Consider the following 18,905-nt stretch of genomic DNA (forward strand, 5'->3'; position numbering starts at 1 on the left):
TGGATCATAGTATGGTTTTAATGTTAAGTTGTTAATACATAGTATGGTTACATATAACATTTTGGCTCCGGGTAATCAGGTATTTTATCTGCTGAATCATAACATTTATTTGACATTGACATCAGGCAACACTTCAACAGTATCACCTTTTAGTCTGGTTTGTTTAAAATGTAAATACAGTAGTTATTTGTTTCTAAATTAGTTGTTAATATCATGTAGTCATTGCTTTCAATAAATAGTTCCTGAAGCTCTGACTAGTTTATTACTGAATCCAGCCGTCACATCCTAAAGTAAATTCTCAACCTGTGGGAAACACTGCACTGAAGCGTGCCTATGTTCCCACAGCCCTATGTTCCCACATTTCTAAGATTTCTTTCCAAAATTAGGCCCTATTTTCCCACCAAAGGGGCTTTCCGACCAGAGGGATTTTTGCAGTTCTTAGAACTAAACGTTCGTAGAACACTTTTTTCGTCGTGTTCCGACAGGAAAAATTTGGGGATTTTTAAGTTCCTCTGGCTGCTGTAGCGTACTTTTTTAGCTCAAACTTCAGCAGGATCTTTTCCCTTTTCCTAGGTGTACTTGATTGGTCGAACTTATAAGTCCCGCCCACTGCCAACTCGGAACTTGCAGACAGAGCAACAACGGGACATTTTTAACAATTTTCAATTTCAAAATTTTAATTTAATTTCAATCATTAAATTCACTTCTGACAACGTTTTAGGCGAGAAATTAACTGTTTAGATTTCGAATATAGGCAGTCTTGCGAAAATTGATGCCGAATTGACAACTTGCTTCAAAGTTTTCGGAGTTGAGAAGCTCCATGAAGTGAGGCGACAGCCAGCAAGCGCCAGACACCTCGCTGTGAGCTGGAGGTCTCTCAGACCGCTCTCGTAAATAAGAGGCTTTTATTTCGCCGTTGACGGTTCGTTTGTTTAAATATCACAACACGTGTCCATCATGAGATTAACGGGAACCTGTGGTTAACTGTCTTTTCGGAGTTAAACTCCAGAAGTGTGTCCTACGGCTCGCCGGCCGTCAGACACAAACAAACACACACACACACACACACACACACACACACACACACACACACACACACAGCGCAGCAGGCAGAAGCGGGGTCTGTTCCGAGTATAATAAAGCCCCATCTGTGTTGAGCAAAACATTACGTGAATTACTACGAGAATGGACTGAATGCTGCTTTGTTGTTGTTGTATGTGGCGCTGAGGTCTAGTGACGATGCTATAAAGACCGTTGCCGTGCTTGCGTCACTCCCTTACCCCTCCTACCAGTCCTTATGGCCACTTGGCCAGTGGGAATGCAAACGGAAAAAAAGATTTTGGGGGAGAGTAGTTCTTAGAACTGCTTAGAAGTGTACTTTTCCTTTAAAAAGTACAAGTACTATCTGGTCGGAAAGCACCTAATGTGCATCCATGTCCCAGAAATGCTTGTTACTAACCTAACTCTGGGGAGCTTATTCCCCGGAGTCCTTATGTTTTTTTTTCCGCCCAGCATGTTATCTTGGATTAGGGTGGCACCAAAATCATGGTTGCAGCTGTCCCGGTGGTCCTGCTGCCCTGCTATGCCCTGTTACACCCTGCTACGCTCTGCCGTGCCCTGCTACGTCCTGCTACGCCCTGCTGTGCTCTGCTGTGCCCTGCTACGTCCTGTAACACCCTGCAGTGCCCTTCTATGCCATGAACTACTACAACTAATATTTCTAGTCATAGTTCCATTATCTTTATTGTGACTATTATTGCCACTGTTCATCACACCCCCAACCAGCACCGTCAGACACCCCCTACCAAGAGCCTGGGTCTGTCTGAGGTTTCTCCCTAAAAAAGGAGTTTTTCCTCGCCACTGTCACACTGAATGCTTGCTCTTGGGGGAATTACTGGAATTGTTGGGTCCTTGTATGTTATAGAGTGTGGTCTAGGCCTACTCTGTCTATAAAGTGTCTTGAGATAACTCTTGTTATGATTTGATACTATAAATAAAATTGACTTGAATTTCCTTTTTCATAAATTTGTATCAGATTTTATCCCCCTAACCATACATTTTTTTTGTGGGAGGATAGGGCTTAAATTGAAGGGAAATGTAGGAACACAAGACCTCATTTTGAAAATGTCCTAGAAATGTGGGACCATAGGGCTGACCCCCACTGCACTCTTTTTGCACTCTCTTTTGTTTCCAAACGCAGTGCCATTTGTGGCATGAACCCAAATATCACGTCCGAAAACACAAAACCAGGCACATTCACGTGTTACTGCTCGCACCAGCACACTTGTGGCTTTTCACATGCGACAGCAAACTAAAATCCCTTCCACAGACGCTGCAACTGTATGGTTTCTCTCCTGTGTGAACTCTGATGTGTCTCTTCAACGTTCCCTTCTCACTGAAACGTTTCCTACAGAACAAGCAGCTAAACGGTTTCTCCCCTGTATGACTTCTCAAGTGTATAACTAGCGTCTTCTTCTGACTGAAGCTTTTGCTACACATGGAGCAGCTGAAAGGTTTCTCCCCGGTGTGACTTCTCATATGAGTCTTTAGATTGACCTTTGCGCTGAAGCCTTTGTTACAAACTGAGCAGGTGAACGGCTTTTCCCCTGTATGGCTTCGCATGTGGGCATGCAGATTCCCTTTGCAGCTAAATCTTTTGTCACAAACTGTGCAACTAAATGGTCTCTCGTGGGCGTGGGACTGATCGTGATTCATCGTGCTCTCGTTTTTCAGGGTGTCTGAACCTGACTCTTGTTCTTTTGTCTCCTTCCAATCATCATTACTGTCCTCAGTCTCGGATTGAGAGCAGTATAACGATTCAGTTTCTGTTTCCATCTGTTGAGCGGAGCCGCAGGCTGGAGGCTCTGCCTCTTGGCTCTCCTCGGCTCGTCTCGGATGAAGCTGTGAGGACTGAGCTTTGTTTTCCTCATCTTCACTCTTCACAGAGACAGCAGCGAATGGGAACTTATTGATATCGTCTTCCTCCAGTCCTTGGAGCCGCTCTCCTTCCTGACTGCTCCAGACTTCTTCCTGTTCCTCTTTAATGTGTCGGGGCTCTGGCTCCTCCCGGTCCACACTGGGCCTCCACTCCTGCTGCTCTTCTTTTCTGACAATCAGTTTCCGGACATCTGGAGGTTAAAATTAACATACAGACACACAGCTATTAATTTAAAAGGGACGGGCATTGGAACCTAGCAACAGCTATAAATGTTGTGATGCTGTACATTAGAGATTTGTACAAATGTCTATGTCGTAGCATCTGTCCCTATTGAAATAAACAAGAAATGTAACGAAATAAAGGTCCCATATTATGCTAATATTTAGGTTAATTCTAAAAACTTAAAATGCATTTTTTGTGTTTGTATTGTTTTACTACTTACAGTTATTTGAAGTATATATAATTTACAACACACAGCATGGTTTTAATTATATTTATAGAGGGGGGGGGACAACCCTCAGATGGACTGGGTCCTGACCCCCCAGACCCCAACGCGATTTCCGCCTTTGGCTGACATCACCCCACAATCTCTATCTACTCTGCATTATGTTGCCTAGTACAAACAATCATAGATAGCCTGAACAACTATTCAAAGCACTCAAACCCCCTTCACTTATTAAAACATGGTATCTACCGGAACTTTTAAAATGGTGCTCGATAGCCTGGGGACTCTTTTAGCCCAAATACTCTGGAGAGGACACACAGAGGTAAGTGACTTAGACACAAACCTTTTACTATTGCACAATCCGATGCATTCAATTAATCAGGATACGATTATACCATACTGATCACATGTTTAGGTAACACAACTAGCAACTGATTGTATTTGTTTCTCTTGACAGGACAATCAATAGCTACAACATCTACAAGAAACATTGTTAATATGTTTAAATAAAACATAAAAAAACTTTGAGCTTGTGTCTTATTTCATTTACCGGTAATATAACATGAGCTACAGCATACTAATGCTAAATATTTGTAATAAAGAGGATCTTTATTACAGGGACAATTTAAACCATAACGATATTTTACTAATTGGCAAACATGCTTTTCATTGGAATATCACAGGGTGCTGTACTGTAGCATCTGCTAATGGCAGAGGTTCATAAAGACGGTTTTCCTTTATCACCACCGAGACATCCCAAAGTAAAGAGCACTCACTGTCAACAAACTGATGTTGTAACATAATCTATATTAGCGACGTTTCATTTCCGGGATTGCTCAAGTGCGAGAATTCCGCTGGATTTTGGGCCGGATATCCGTCACCTTCCTCTTTCTTTGTGTTGGCGTTCTAACCTCTGGTGGATTTCTGAGGACTATGGTTAACTGCTCCTCAGATCTCTGCAGGAGGAAGGTCTGGCAATGCGAGACTAGTTGTAACATAACGTACACAGGCTCCTTGGATCGCAGCCACTGAAAAGAAATGTGATTCTGATGCTTTTTGTAAGGAGCAGTGGAAAGCTACTTTTTATCAGAAATGTTTAACCAAGTATTTAAGCAAATCAACCTCTGATGACAGACTAGGCAGCTGGTAGGAATGCAACTAAGGATTATTTTTATTATTGATTAACGTGCCGGTTGTAGTCTTGACTCATTGCTCCACGGACTGTCAGCAAATAGAAAAGAAAATCCCATCACAAGTTCTCAGATGGTGACGTCCTATTTTCATTCAAGATATGATTCAAATGAAAAGATGTTTACCATCATAGAAGACTAAGAAAACTAGGTTTTTATCAGTGGTGGAAGAAGAATTCAGATCCTTTACTTAGGTAAAAGTACTAATACCACACTATAAAAAATACTCTGCTACAAGTCCTGCAATGATGTTGATTAGGTAAAAGTATGGAAGTATAATCAGAAAGATGTAAAGTATTACAAGTAAAAGTACTCAATATTTTCTTAAAGGCAAAATATGTGGCAAACCATTCTGGTAAACTTTGTTTAGTACAGATCCTCGCAGAAATCATTTACATTTTTAAAATTGTAATAGTTTTCAATGAAAATGAGAAAAATGATACAAAAATGACCATTGCCTCCAATATCATGAATCATATCGCAATCGCAATATCAGTCAAAATAATCCCAGCTAGATATTTTCCTCATATCATGCAGCCCTATTTAAAACCAGAAAGTATTCACATTTGAAAAGCCGGGAAACTAGGAAATTGAATTTAATGTTGCCCTAAAAAATAATAACAATTAGCCTAATTTAGTGTAAAAACAATTGCCTAACTTTGTCATTTGACTTATGAATTAATGAAGTAACTGTTTGAGCTTAGGGTCCAAATGTTCTCGGTATTACACATTAATCTAACAACACAATTCATTATGTTTGCATGGTGAGTCATTCTCTTCCATTTCATTAATTTATTTGAACGCCTTGCTTTGCGCTTTTATTATGAAGGTCTAACTTCCGGCCTGGTTTAATAATAATACGCCGCTGCAGGAAGCTAACAGCCTTTTTGCTAACAGACAGCCTGCACTCAGCCATTTTAGCGCCGTATAAAGCAATTTAAACGTGTTAACCTGTCACTTTCCTGAAACCAGTGACTTCGGCATAACGTAGCGACTTTTCACGGACCTGCTTTGTTTCTGTGGGTGTCAAGTATGACAACATGCTCCAGCAGCTTGCGCTGGCGATAAATCTCCTCTTCGTAGTTTGATATGGTTGTTTCCAGCAGCCCGAAGATCTCTTCTACAGCCACAGTCAGTCGCTCATTAACAAAAGCTCTCAGCGTTTGAATCGTGGACATTTTCACACAGACAACCGGACAGTGAGCGGGGAATGGCGGTGTTGTGTGTGTGGCCGTCTCTTCCTCCTCTGTCTGCCGCTCCTGCCGCTGGGTGAGCCGCCTTGACCCCTCCTTCACTCCGTCCCTCCCAGAACAGCTCTCTCTCTCTCTCTCTCTGTCTCTCTCTCTCTCTCTCTCTGTCTCTCTCTCTCTGTCTCTCTCTCTCTCTCTCTCTGTCTCTCTCTCTCTCTCTCTCTCTCTCTCTCTCTCTCTCTCTCTCTCTCTCTCTCTCAGACCCAGAGCCAAAAGGGAAAAAAAATATGCATAGCAAAAGAAGTTGGGGATTTGTATGGCAAACTTTATACTTCATCATACTCTCAACAAAATGCTAACTTATTTTTTGAAAAAATAAATAATCTGATTCCTGAAAAAAAAAAAAAAAACTCACAGTCACACAAGCACATAGTGTGTAATTTTCCAGTTGCAGCTAATCTTTTGAGGCTATGATAGGAATCCTTTTAAATAACAATGTAATGATTCAAATTCAAATTTCCAGGTATTTATTATCCAATGCACAATAATTACAGAAGGAGACGGTCTCAGGCTAATTAAATTTGTTTAAAGAAGAAAATCACAAAGTTCATGATCTTACGCCATTTGTGAGTTGTTACAATTCATCCTGTGGTTATATTACTTACGTGTCATAGTAAGATATAAAGATGTTGCATTCATGTCCCTAATGCGTGTTACTAACTTAGCTTCTTGTGCTTCTTGTGTGTGTCCTTGTGCTTTCTCGCCTTGCAGATTTCCTCGGATTGTGGTCGCACCTGGATCGTGGCTGCAGCTGCTGTCGTGGTCCTGCTCAACACCCTGCACTGCTACTATTATTTTATTTTATTTTTAACATTATTTTTGGGTTTTTTTTAATGGATAGAACAGTTGAAGACAGAAGAGTGGGAGATGGGGGGATTAAATGCAGCAAAAGGCCTCGGGTCAGAATCGAACCCAGGACTGAGCCTTAGTTAATGGAGCGCATGCTCTACCAGGTGAGCTATCATATTTCTGTATACCCCCTTTTTCCTTGCCAATGGCACACCAAATGCTTGCTCTTGTGGGGAACTGTTGGGTCTTTGTCACCTATAGAGTGTGGTCTAGACCTACTCTTACTGTAAAGTGTCTTGAGATAACTTGAGTTATATGACACTAACTGAATTATAATTGAATTAAACATCCAGATCTCAGAGATTGACATTGACATGTTGAATTGTAATATAGTGGAATGATCCTTTAAAGCTCTGCAGTACCCATCAGACAGCAGAAGGCGGCAGCACGGCGTCCCAATCAGATTGAGACACCCACCCCAACCCCACCATTACATCTGTCTGCAGCTGCTTCACTGCAGCTCCGACTCCAAATAGGAAGCTGCCGAGCTGCTGTTGGGTTCCTCCCCAGGTATACGATGCACCTTCTGGTTCTGGTTCTCATGTCGGCCGGGGGCACTGAAGGCAGGGGGGTGGGTGGCGGCTGTCCAGCTGTGTGCAGGTGTGAAAGCGGCGGGACGCTGCAGAGAGTGGACTGCGTGGATGTCGGGCTGACATCAGTTCCCTCCAACCTGAGCAGCTTCACCTCCTCTCTGTGAGTACAACTCTCTGTGTTTTTTTTAATCTGGTTTTTATATTTTTTTTGTCTATGTATTCTTACGTTTAATTAATCTGAATCTGTACGCTCACTCATAATCAATGATCAACGTTCAATATTTAACTCTCTGAGGACAAAAGACCCACCGATGAGTCCAAGTGATGTTTGACAACGCTCGTATTCAAAAAGCGATTTTTATTCATTCATCATTTTAGACATTTATTTACTATTTTGTTCATATATTACGCTACTTTTGTGAACCCAAGATTTTTCTTAATTCATTTCAAGCATCAAAACAAGTGAGTGTAGGTTTGTTTTCACAAGAGATTTGAGAAATTTCAAAAAGCGAATATCACCTTTTCAGCTTTATGGTCAAATTATCTCTTTACATATTGCTCTGGAACAATTTTGGGCCTCACTTTACAGAAAGCTGAGTTTGTTCTGAACATTTTGATATGAAACACATGGGGATCAAGTTATATACAAATACCCTTAAAAGGTTCATTTAAAAAGATATGTAAAAATGTCCTTCGACCTCACAGGGTTGATCAGGTCAAAGTCTTGTTTAAGAAAAGAGAAACACTATGTTTTCTCCGTCACATTCAAGAAATACTTGTTGCTGTTGCTTGTTGTTTTTGAATGTCTTACATTATTCCTGTTTTTAGCTATTTATTGTCTATCTTGTTTTTTATTTATCTCTAATGCATTGTCATTGTACAGTTCTCTGTGCAATGACAATAAAGGCTTATCTTATCTTCATCACGTCAGTTTCTGTTAACAGAGATATGAAACAAAAGAGAAATGTAAATAATATAAGTATCACCAACATTTGAACAAAGACATGATGTTCATGTAAAGTTGATGTTTTTATTATGACTTAATAATTCATTGTGACACACAATTATTTTAAAATGAAATATTTATTGATTGAAGATTTGTAAACCTCAGCGATGTTTCTTCATCAGAGCACACAGAGAAGCAATGCACGTATGTTTACTATAATATGATATATAATATCATATAGGCAGCCTGAAGCCGACAGTTATGTGTATTTGAAACGTGTCGACACAATAAAATCCAGTTGGGATGAATCAAGTTTTTTTTATCCTGAACTCTTTGTATTTCCAATTAAACATTTTTTTTTTTTTATCACGCTCATTAAAAGAAACAATAACGAACCCCAAACAAGACAAAGTATTTTTTTTCTTTATTGTATTATCATTAAAAACAAGACCAACCAATTCTATTTTTAACAGCTCATTCATAAATACATCCTTGAATATTTTGATTTAGTTAAAAAAGAAAAGGTAATGAAAAAGACTGAAAACAAGAATAAATAAATATTAACTAAAGACATAATGAAGAAAACAGAGGCCATAATCATGTCAGTAACAGTTAGAGAGACTGTTATATTCGGTACATAAAGTCATATTCAGCATTTGGAAAAATTTATCTTTTAAGCAATTAATACATTTTCAAATGTTTACCTGTTTTAAAACAAAGAAACACGAAAAGTGATATATATATATATATATATATATATATATATATATATGTATATGTGTTATAAAGTTGCAGGTTTGTAAAATATAATAAAGATATATATATGAGACAGTTAAAACTATAAGAAGTGATAAAATCATTTGTTTTTCATCTTTTTGAATAGTTTCTATAAAATCAATGAGATTTTTCATTGAAAATGTTTCTTCATAAAATCCAGTTAAAAAAAAAACTTTTTTTACATCAACGCTGAAACTCTCCTTTTCTCATACAATTCATAAGATATGCTGATCAAAACTCATGTATTAAAAGATTTATATTCCAATTTAATTTAGTGTTGCAACACTTCTCTGTTTGAACAAAGACAGTAATAATAACCCGTTAATTGATTTATTCTTTATTTGTTGATTTACGTTTTTTTTACGTTCATTTACGTTCATTATGATGAACAGATGATGATTATAGTTTTTTTTTCATTCAGTAATTAGTTAAATCTATGATAATAAAGTATATATCTAACTTATAAAAAACAGTACGTATTTTTTTCTTAATGGGACTTGTTGTCTTGATGAATAAATAATAACTGCGTCACTTTAATTCGGAAAAAGTTAATTCTGCTTTTCCTTCCTCTGGTTTCTTTCTTTCTTTCTATCTGTCTTTTCTTTCATTCAGTCTTTCCTTCTTCCTTTCTTTTCTTTTCTTTGGTTTTAGTTTCTCAGTGGGTGGGTGAGTGAGGCGCTGTGAGCGTTTGGGTGAATTTAAGTGTATTAAGTGTATAGGTTGTAATTTTGCTGTAATGTTTTTTGTGTGAGATGTCTCATTAAAGAACATCAAAAGTAATAAAAAAGTCAAGTCTTTCTTTCTTGTTAATTAAATGAATGAATTAAAAATATATACACCAGTGTAAAGCAGTACAAGCAGAGTGATGAGACGAACATCTGGACAGATGTGCTGTTTGTTTCAGAGATGTGAGTATGAACGAGCTGTCGGAGCTTTCTGACCACGTCTTCGGGAGCCTCCACCTCCTGCTCGAGCTGTGAGTAACCTGTGTGCGTGCGTGTGTGCGTGTGTGCGTTTGTTTATTAACCTGTATTAATTGTATTTCCTGCAGCCGGCTGGCAGGAAACAGTTTGACGAAGATCTCTAAAGAAGTTTTCAGAGGACTAATCAGTCTAAAGCTGCTGTATGTACACACAAACACACACACACACACACACACACACACACACACACACATGCACACACGCACACACATGCACACACAATTCATTATTAGGGATTCTATTTTAAATGTATTTTCTCTGGCATTACTTTAAAATGTTACGGAAGCCGAAAACGGCTGTCCTTCCTTTTTTTTTTTATTGCCGTTATCTCGAGATAACAAAATAATTAACCCGTTATCAAGAGATGACAAAAGATCGTTTCCTCTTATTACTTATAACTATGTTTATCAGAGATCAAAAGTTGAAACGGCCCAGATCGAGCTGGTGGTGACGGACTTGGTGAGGTTAGCGGAAGGATACACCTACGTCTGCTTTTCAAAATAAAGTGTTAACAAAGTCCAAATATGGCTACAACATGAACGTTACATGAATTATATTGACAAGATATTGACTGTGTCCCTTATAAATTAAAAAGAAAATACCACTAAATTGTGGAAATGTCTTTCATCTTTGATATTTTTTTGGTTGCTGGAAAACAAAAACTATTCTGACGTCTAAAACCACCCACAAAATGGGGCAGTTTTTATTTTTATTGTTTAATTTCCAAAGTAAGATTCAATCTGGGCTGTTTGAATGTATTTAACAGAAATGTATCTGGCTGCACTTTAGTTTTAGGGTGGGCTGATTGGACCACAGAGATGCGAGTTGGGTGGTTTGACGGCATGGAACTCTGATAAACTTCATAAAAATAAGAGAAAAAAGATCTTTTGTTTCCTCCAGGTAATGAGTTAATTATCTCATTATCTCGAGATAACGGCAATAAAAAAAGAACTTCAAGCACGGCCGTCCTTGGCTAACCTAAAAAAAACTAAAATGTTTTCTTCAAACTGGATGTTTTTGTGTCTAAGTGACTGATGGGAACAACAATCTTTGAAATTGGTCCAGTATTAGGCGTGAACTCTGTAACTGACAGCCGCACACCGGGCTGCAATGTAACCCTACAGGGCAAATGTTCAGCGTCAGTTTGGTCCACTAAAAGTTCTGTTTTTGCCACTGAAAGGCTCAGATTATTATTCTAAGTGTCTGACAACATTATGGAAAGGATCCCTAGATAGGCCTTTTTAAAACCTCTTTAAGACCTTTCGGTTTAACCAGAAACAGCTCTGAGGTCACTAGCACTAAACCCACCAGACTCCATTTAAAAAAAACAATACTTTTAGCGTGTATAGAGCCAACATATTTTCACAAAAACATAGGAACATAGGGTTGAAAAAAACAGTAGTTACCCTTTAATGTTGTTCTTATTGAATGGTTTCTGCCAGGAAAATATAAAACCATAATTACGGCAGCTGATTGCTGCCAACGGGACTCAAAATATTTCCTCTCTTCATAAATATATGTTTAAACGCACCAACTCATTATGTTATGAGGAGAAAAGTTTTCTGAGATTTGTTGTTTCTGTGAAAGAACGAGAAAGTTTCAGGATGTAACAGAATCCAATGTGAGAAGCAGAAAACAGAATAAATTGGTATGAAGAGTAATAATGAAAAATTCTGTATGTGTAAGTATTTAGTTATAATGTCAGAAGGGTCTCATTAAAACACCAAATGTTGTGGCTACAAACACGTTAAACAACTTCTCACGTCTCACAGTCTAGTTTTAATGAAAGAACAAAAAGTTTCAGGATATAATAAAACCAAATGCGAGAAGCAGAAAACAGAATGAATTGGTATGAAAAGTAATTAATAATAATAATAATAATAATAATAATAATATAAAAAAATGTCTTGTTATAAACAATTTTTTTTTTGACCTAATAAAACAGAATTATTCTCTAATCTGAACTCCTGCATGACATCATGATATAATAATGGATATTATTTGATTGTAACTTACTATTCATCAGCATTTGATTATTGATTATAGAACTAACTTGTCCTCTCCAGATTTAATCATCACTATCTGGTTTAATAAGTCGTCTGTTAGAAGCCAGTGAGGGTTTTACAGGAAACACCCTGAAACAAGTTTGATATCTTTGTATTGATATAAATGGTATTCATAGTTGTGTTGTTGCGTGTCGTCACACAGAAGTCTACAGAACAATCATCTGAAGAAGGTTCCGTCTGAAGCTTTACAGAACCTCAAGAACCTGCGTTCTCTGTGAGTGACTCCCCATGATTATCAAGAGACTGCACGTACACATTTATAGTTATGATCATAAACTAAACATGAGACATTTGAATAACTTAACCCTGAGCTAGAAGAGTAGAAACACAGGAAAAACTACAGCGTCCATCGTTTCTTATATATATATGTGTATATATAAAATGTGTTTTGAATATGCAGAAGGTTTTGAACAATACAGGATAATCATTATTTCCTTAACATGAATAAAGACCTTTGCACCATAAATTGATGCAGAGAAGGCACAAATTGTTGCATTTGAAATTCACCAGAATGCTGGAAATGTCATGTTTGATGCTCCAGATGTTATGGAAGAGGACCCCCCCCGCCCAGACTTCCCAGTTATAATGTGCCGCCCCCCCATGTTGAAACAAAACCTACGCCTTGTAGGTGTATATATATATATGGCTGGTAAAATGAACGTGTTAACACCAGATATTGACTGTGACTTTTGATTTTGACCATCCTTTGTTCAGGGACACATTTTTCCATTTCTGTTAGTCATATGTCTGTGAAATGTTGTTCAGTTTAGTTCTTAGTAGTTGAATTTTTTTATGTTCATACAAAGTTTTACACGTTACATTGGCTGAAAATAAAATCAGTTGAAAGTGAGAGGATGTTTCTTTTCTTGCTGAGTATATATGTATATGTACTGTATATGCGTGTGGATGACAATCTGATCTCCCTCCAGAGATTTCTAACTGACCGACAGTTAACACCTCTATGTTGTTCAGAAGGGCCAACCTCACACACAAACACACGCACACACACACACACACACACAGACACAGGTGGTGGTGGGTGTGGGCCCGGAGCCAGCTGCCCGTCTGTGGTTGTGCCAGGAGGCTTTGTCAGACTGTCAACACCAGAAATTACTACCATGCAGCGGAAGAATGTGTGGACCTCCCTGATCGACAGAGACCGGGGTCTTACTTGCTTCTGTTGAGTTCAGATGAGCAACCGTTTATAATATCGTTATCATGATATTCAATAACGCTATCGCATATTTTTCTCATATCGTGGAGACCTACTTTGTAGGTCATAACAATAATTTGAAATGTATTTATTTATTTATAGGTAGCCAGTGCAAAGCTCTGAGAACAGGGATGAGCACAACTCTTGCACAATGTGCTCCACATATAAACAAATAACCATTTACAATAAAACAAAGATTAAAACTACGGAAGTGAATGGCTTCCATGTCTGAAATACCTTGGGCTGAACTCATTCTTCCTTCTGTACAGCCCCATCCATTTCAAACTCCTTCTGTGGTGTACACATACTTATCACAGTATCATCCACTGTCCTCAATAGCAGCAGAATTCTCAGTAGAACTTAATCAAATCGTATATATGGGCCATACTTCACAATTTATCTGCCGGCAGACCGTGTCTTCATTCAAACAGAATTTTCATGTTCTAACAGGATAAATGATCATGTTACGTATGAAACGTTACATGTTACAACACAAATGTTCACGTTAAAACATGAAAAGTTTCACTTAATTACAGCATCATTTATTGTTATAACTTCAAACTTTTCACGTTGCAACGCAATAAGTAGTACATTATAATAGCAAGAACTTTCTTTTGTTATAACTTGATTAGTTTATATGTTGTAATAATGTGAAGAAAAAAATGTGAATGTCAAAATCACTTGTCATAATGTGAAAAACATCTTGTTATTACCATACATTTTTCACATAATAACGTGATTATGATATGTTCTGCATGGCAGCAATATGCTTCCGTACAAGAAGAAGGCAACATAATAAGTAGTAACAATTTTACATTTTATTGATATTGCGTCTCTCTCCTGATATCTTGTCCAGACGTCTGGACGCTAACTTGCTGTCCCGTCTGCCGGCTGCCTCCTTCAAAGGCCTGCGGTCTCTCCGCCACCTGCGGCTGGATGACAACGTCTTGACGGAGGTTCCCGTTCTGGCTCTCAGGGACCTGCCGGCGCTGCAGGCTCTGACTCTCGCCCTCAACGACATCCGCCACGTCCCTGACGGAGCATTCAGCTCCCTCGGACAGCTGCTGCTGCTGTGAGTCAACGCTGATTATTATATTAGCATTTAACTCTCTTCCATTATTTGTGCAGTATTACACACTTTATTGTCTGTTATGCTCTATTACAAAGTGGCACATTCTCCCCTGCTCTGCTATCATATTTGTTTAATATCTGTCTTCCTGTCGACTATGAACTTGTTGTCCTCCTGGGGTCAAATGAAAATGAACATTTTTTTGACGCCTTTTTTGAAATGCTTTTTCTGAAATGCTTTTTTGTCCCTTTTTTAGGCTTTTTTTTCCCCACTACCACCATTATATAAACCACTAACACCAACTTGTTACCACCAGTTTTACAATTCTTGGAATAAATAAACCTCATCTATATGAAATTATATCTAGTTCTTTAGTTAAAAAATATCAGAGGATGTTGCGCCCGGATTGCTCAGTTGGTAGAGCGGGCGCCCATATACATATATAGGTTAACACCTCGACGCGGCGAGCCCGGGTTCGACTCCGACCTGCGGTCCTTTGCTGCATGTCATTCCCCCTCTCTCTCCCTTTTCATGTCTTCAGCTGTCCTGTTAAAAATAAAGGCCGAAAATGCCTTAAAATAAATAAATAAAATAAAATAAAAAATATCAGAGGATGATGAGTGGATGATCACAGACTGGTTTATATCAAAGTTTACTCAGGATACTTTTTTGTTCCAACGAACAGCAGCAAAACTCCCACTCTAAGCGATTTCATTTTAGACATTTATCTACTATTTTAATCACCTAAAGACTTGGTCAACTCATTTCAAACACCGGAACAATTCTCACAACACATCATAAGTTAAGGTTTGTTTTCAAAAGAGATTTGAGGAATTTCAAAAAGCCAACATCAACGTTTCAGCTTTAGCGCCAAATTATCTCTTCACACATTGCTCTAGAAAAAATGTGGGCGTCACTATCCGGAAAGCTGAGTTTGTTCTGAACATTTAAATATGAAACACACTGGGATCAGTTATATGCAAATACCTTAAAAAGGTGAATTTAAGAAGATGTGTGAAAATGCCCTTAGACCTCAGAGGGTTAAAGATGAACTGACTTAATATTAAAATGAATAAACATGTAGGACAAACCATTCATGTAACAACATCATTTAATTTTCATCATATCATATCTGACATTTCAAAGAACTTGAGACCAAATATCTCTGAGCGTTTCTCCAAAACATCACATTCAATCCCATTCAATTTGTATTTATTCAAATGGATACCTTGACCCTGTAAACAACATGAGGATTTAGGATGAAGGGTAGTTTCATGTTGTTCTTCAGCGGGTTAATCCTTTAATTGAGCCACCAATGCAGTTCAAACAGCCTCGCCGTGTGTGGTCACAGCATCTACTGCACACGCTCCCATCTCAGCCCAAAAACTAGAAAAGAGAAACTAGAGCACACGTGTCAAACTCGTGGCCCGTGGGCCAAATCCGGACCTAGAGATTGGCATGGGGTACTTTCCATAAGATCATCTCTCAATGCAAATCAAACCAGCTACTGGGCTAACTGAAATAAAACCATGCCAATCTCTAGGTATGGTGAAGGGGATGTGATGATGGGGGGGTATGGTGAAGGGTATGTGATGATGTGGGGACCAAGGGAACTTTATCAGGATGCATAGTATCCTGGATCCATGAAATAACTGGCCTTTAAAAATAAAAATCTCTATGGGTCTCTATGGGTACGATACATTATTCATTCACAAAGAAAATTGGTGTCCTTAAAGGTTGGATTTTTCCTCATTGTTTTAATTAAGGCATTAAGATCAATTTCCAAAAGATTATTTTTGTATTCCTCTTTTTAGTCCACTTTAGCATGGGTGTATTCACTTATGCTAAGCACTGTAGGTTCATAATAAATTGTGGCCCCCCTAGTTGTGCTCCAAACCAAAAAGATGGGAAAGTGTTTTTCAAACTGCAATGATATGACACTGAAAGCAGAATTTTCTGAATGTTTAAGACTCGGACATTCCCACAGAACCAGAGAGTTTGCATATTCAGGCTGTGAAACAGGTCGCTGGAGCCTACTTTTAAAGACTGTAATCATTGATTTGCTAAACTCTATGATGGCTGAGGAATGTTTTTGCTGACTTTTTTAGGGCTTTATGTCAATCAAAACTGTAAGTGAGAAGGCTTTATGCAATAATACAAAAAGACGATGTGGTGCACATCCATGTAGTTGTACATGTAGGGCAGGACAAAAAGTGATTGTTCAAAGGAGGTAAAGTTTGAGCTCAATGCTCAAACAGGAGGACTAAATGAGGACTTTGAGATTGTCCCTTTCCTTTAAGTATTATCTCATCTTTGAGTTTGACATTAATGATGTTTAAATTGTCTTCTGACTATGAGCTGTAAGAGTCACACTCACTTGTAATCGGCCAATAGAGACATAAGAAATGAGCGCACAGACCACGAATAGTGGAAAGAGTGGCTGCCTCAACTGTTGGTTCGACACTGTCTTTTGCACCAAATTGAAACTATTTTTAATCTTTGACACTCTAGTTGTCTGTAGTGCAGCAGTGAGGCCAGTGTTTTCGTCATCCTAACAAGCCCTATTTTAAACTGCTGTTTTTGATCTATTTTGTAAACATCATGTCACAATTTATTTATGTCACCTTTTGAAAAATGTAGCCATGTGTAGCCATCTTAAATTGTTGTGCCAAGAATTTGAATTGTATTTATGAGAGTCACACCCACTTGAGTCTGTTGGTTTTAAACAACGACATGCATTAATTGTAAAGTGAAACAGTGAGGTTATTATTTTGTCATCGTAATTGCCCTGGCTGAATAGTATTCCAATGTATGTTTATTTTTCGCATATCACATGACCTCTGACCTGTGATGAAAACAGAGGGTCATGGGTCACTGCAGTCTAGTCTACATCCACGACGTTACACTTCCAGGATTGCTCCGGTGCCGCAGGAAATTCCGCCGGATGCATGTCTTTTCACCGATGTCCGTTACCTTCCTCTTTCTTTGTTTTGTAATTCTAAACTCCGGTGGATTTCTGAGGACTATGGTTAACTGCTCCTCAGATCTCTGCAGGGTAAATCCAGACAGCTAGCTAGACTATCTGTCCAGTCTGAGTTTTCTGTTGCACGACTAAAACTACTTTTGAACGTACACGTTCCACCAAAACAAGTTCCTTCCTGAGGCTATTTTGCAGCAGCTCTGTGCGGAGCTTAGCGTTGCCAAACGAGGCCAAATGGCAGCATTCGTTTAGTTTCCTGCAACACTTATTCCCCGCTGTCCTTTGATCTCTTCCTAGGAACAAACGCTCACATTTGGCCTCGTGAGAATGCCAACAATGGTTGATCAGACTTGGCCTCAGGTGTCTCCAATGCCTTCAAACCCAGTAGCGATTCCAGGCAATCATATTTCAGGCAGGTCCCCCCTTCTAGCCCTGCCCCTGCCATAACCACTGTTGTTACAACACCAGGAGCACTAACGAATGAAGCAGTATCGATCATCTTGACAGCGACCCCACAGCGGGGTAATAGCTGGGTTTCCCTACTGTTCAGCCAGAAGTGAAGAAGCCTCTCGCATGAGAGAAAAAACGTCTTCAGAGCACCTTTAACTAAGTCCAGTTGCCCTTGATTTTAACCCTTCCCTGGGTTCACTGTGGCGTCTTTACAGCATGAATGCATCTGGCTGGCATTTATCTAGATTGGTCTATTACAACGTAGAACTGTATGAGATAGATCCGCCTGCGGTCTCTTTGTTTCTCAGCAGACGTACACATTAAGGCACGTCTATAGACACACACACACACACACACATCAAAGACTCTGAGGTCACTATAAAAATACTTCCTACAAATCTTCATCAAAAGTTCCATATATGTCGAACACAACAACAGTTTAACAGAGATAAACAAAGTGACTTTAGAAGTTTAAAATGAAATATATCAGAGTTGTATTTGGAGTTCACTAATACTGAATTTCAAACTTTATTTGTTTTTCCTAAATTCTATTGAGGAGCTTTAATCTGACTGACTAACTACTATAATGACTCTTTTAATCATTAGAAATGTTATTTAATTTAAACATCTATATCGATGATGCACTAGCAATAATTGATAATACAGCACAACCCTGTCTCCTAAGAATTACATTCCCATACAACTGAACTGCATTCTTAATTACATTTCGTATTTTTCATTTTAGTTCGTTTCAACGCGTCCTCGTACCAGCGACTGGCGCACGTTGTGAAACGTTTGCAGTTTTAGACACGTGGATAATGTTGTGAATTTAAACAGAACTACTTGGTTAGGGTAGTGGTAGGTTAGGATCAGTATGGGCGAGTATGCAAGTATTGCACTGATTCGATAGCACGTAACTTAGCCCAGAAAAAAATCTACCTTAAAGTAGTTAATTTATGTTTTTTTTCCATTATGACTGACTGTCAAACTAGATAATAAAAGAAAGTTCTATGGCAATCATTCTCTACATGCACAGTTTAACATCAGCGATAGTGCGTAGTTTCTGCCGCCCCCATGAGGAATTCTAAGTAACAACAACAACACTGTCGGCGCATCCACATGATACAAGCCTTCCGTGACTGCACAGTTGCTAGTAGCCAAGGAGGACACGGAGGATTAATAAAACATGATGGACTCTTCAGAAGAGGTCAATATC

General features: G+C 38.7%; 2 protein-coding genes across 4 annotated transcripts in view; one reads left to right on the forward strand and one right to left on the reverse strand.

Annotated features, from left to right (window-relative positions):
* LOC144522685 (uncharacterized) lies at positions 1 to 5,868 on the reverse strand. Its single transcript, XM_078257954.1, has 2 exons — positions 5,580 to 5,868; positions 1 to 3,128 (listed from the first exon to the last, which is right to left on the reverse strand). Exons 1-2 carry the CDS (start codon positions 5,749 to 5,751, stop codon positions 2,257 to 2,259), a joined length of 1,044 nt encoding a protein of 347 aa, XP_078114080.1. The 5' UTR covers positions 5,752 to 5,868; the 3' UTR covers positions 1 to 2,256.
* LOC144522684 (uncharacterized) overlaps positions 5,752 to 18,905 on the forward strand; it is a 23,476-nt gene continuing 10,322 nt past the window's right edge. The window contains exons 1-7 of one of the 3 annotated variants that reach the window (XM_078257951.1): positions 5,752 to 5,842; positions 6,665 to 6,776; positions 7,024 to 7,365; positions 9,833 to 9,904; positions 9,980 to 10,051; positions 12,120 to 12,191; positions 14,047 to 14,262. In XM_078257951.1, the coding sequence (XP_078114077.1) occupies positions 7,190 to 7,365; positions 9,833 to 9,904; positions 9,980 to 10,051; positions 12,120 to 12,191; positions 14,047 to 14,262 (608 nt within the window). In that variant the 5' untranslated portion in view covers positions 5,752 to 5,842; positions 6,665 to 6,776; positions 7,024 to 7,189. Of the gene's footprint in view, positions 5,843 to 6,515; positions 6,777 to 7,023; positions 7,366 to 9,832; positions 9,905 to 9,979; positions 10,052 to 12,119; positions 12,192 to 14,046; positions 14,263 to 18,905 lie in introns of those variants that run through there. The other 2 variants (XM_078257952.1, XM_078257953.1) reach the window with 2 other exon arrangements.

This window comes from Sander vitreus, chromosome 8, assembly GCF_031162955.1.
Source record: "Sander vitreus isolate 19-12246 chromosome 8, sanVit1, whole genome shotgun sequence".
NCBI lineage: Eukaryota > Metazoa > Chordata > Actinopteri > Perciformes > Percidae > Sander > Sander vitreus.

Excerpts from the sequence above, each read along its gene's own strand:
- LOC144522685 (XM_078257954.1), bottom strand. The coding sequence starts at position 5,751 with ATGTCCACGATTCAAACGCTGAGAGCTTTTGTTAATGAGCGACTGACT. Across the intron at positions 3,129-5,579 it reads CACCCACAGAAACAAAGCAG|ATGTCCGGAAACTGATTGTC; the intron begins GTCCGTGAAAAG and ends TTTAACCTCCAG.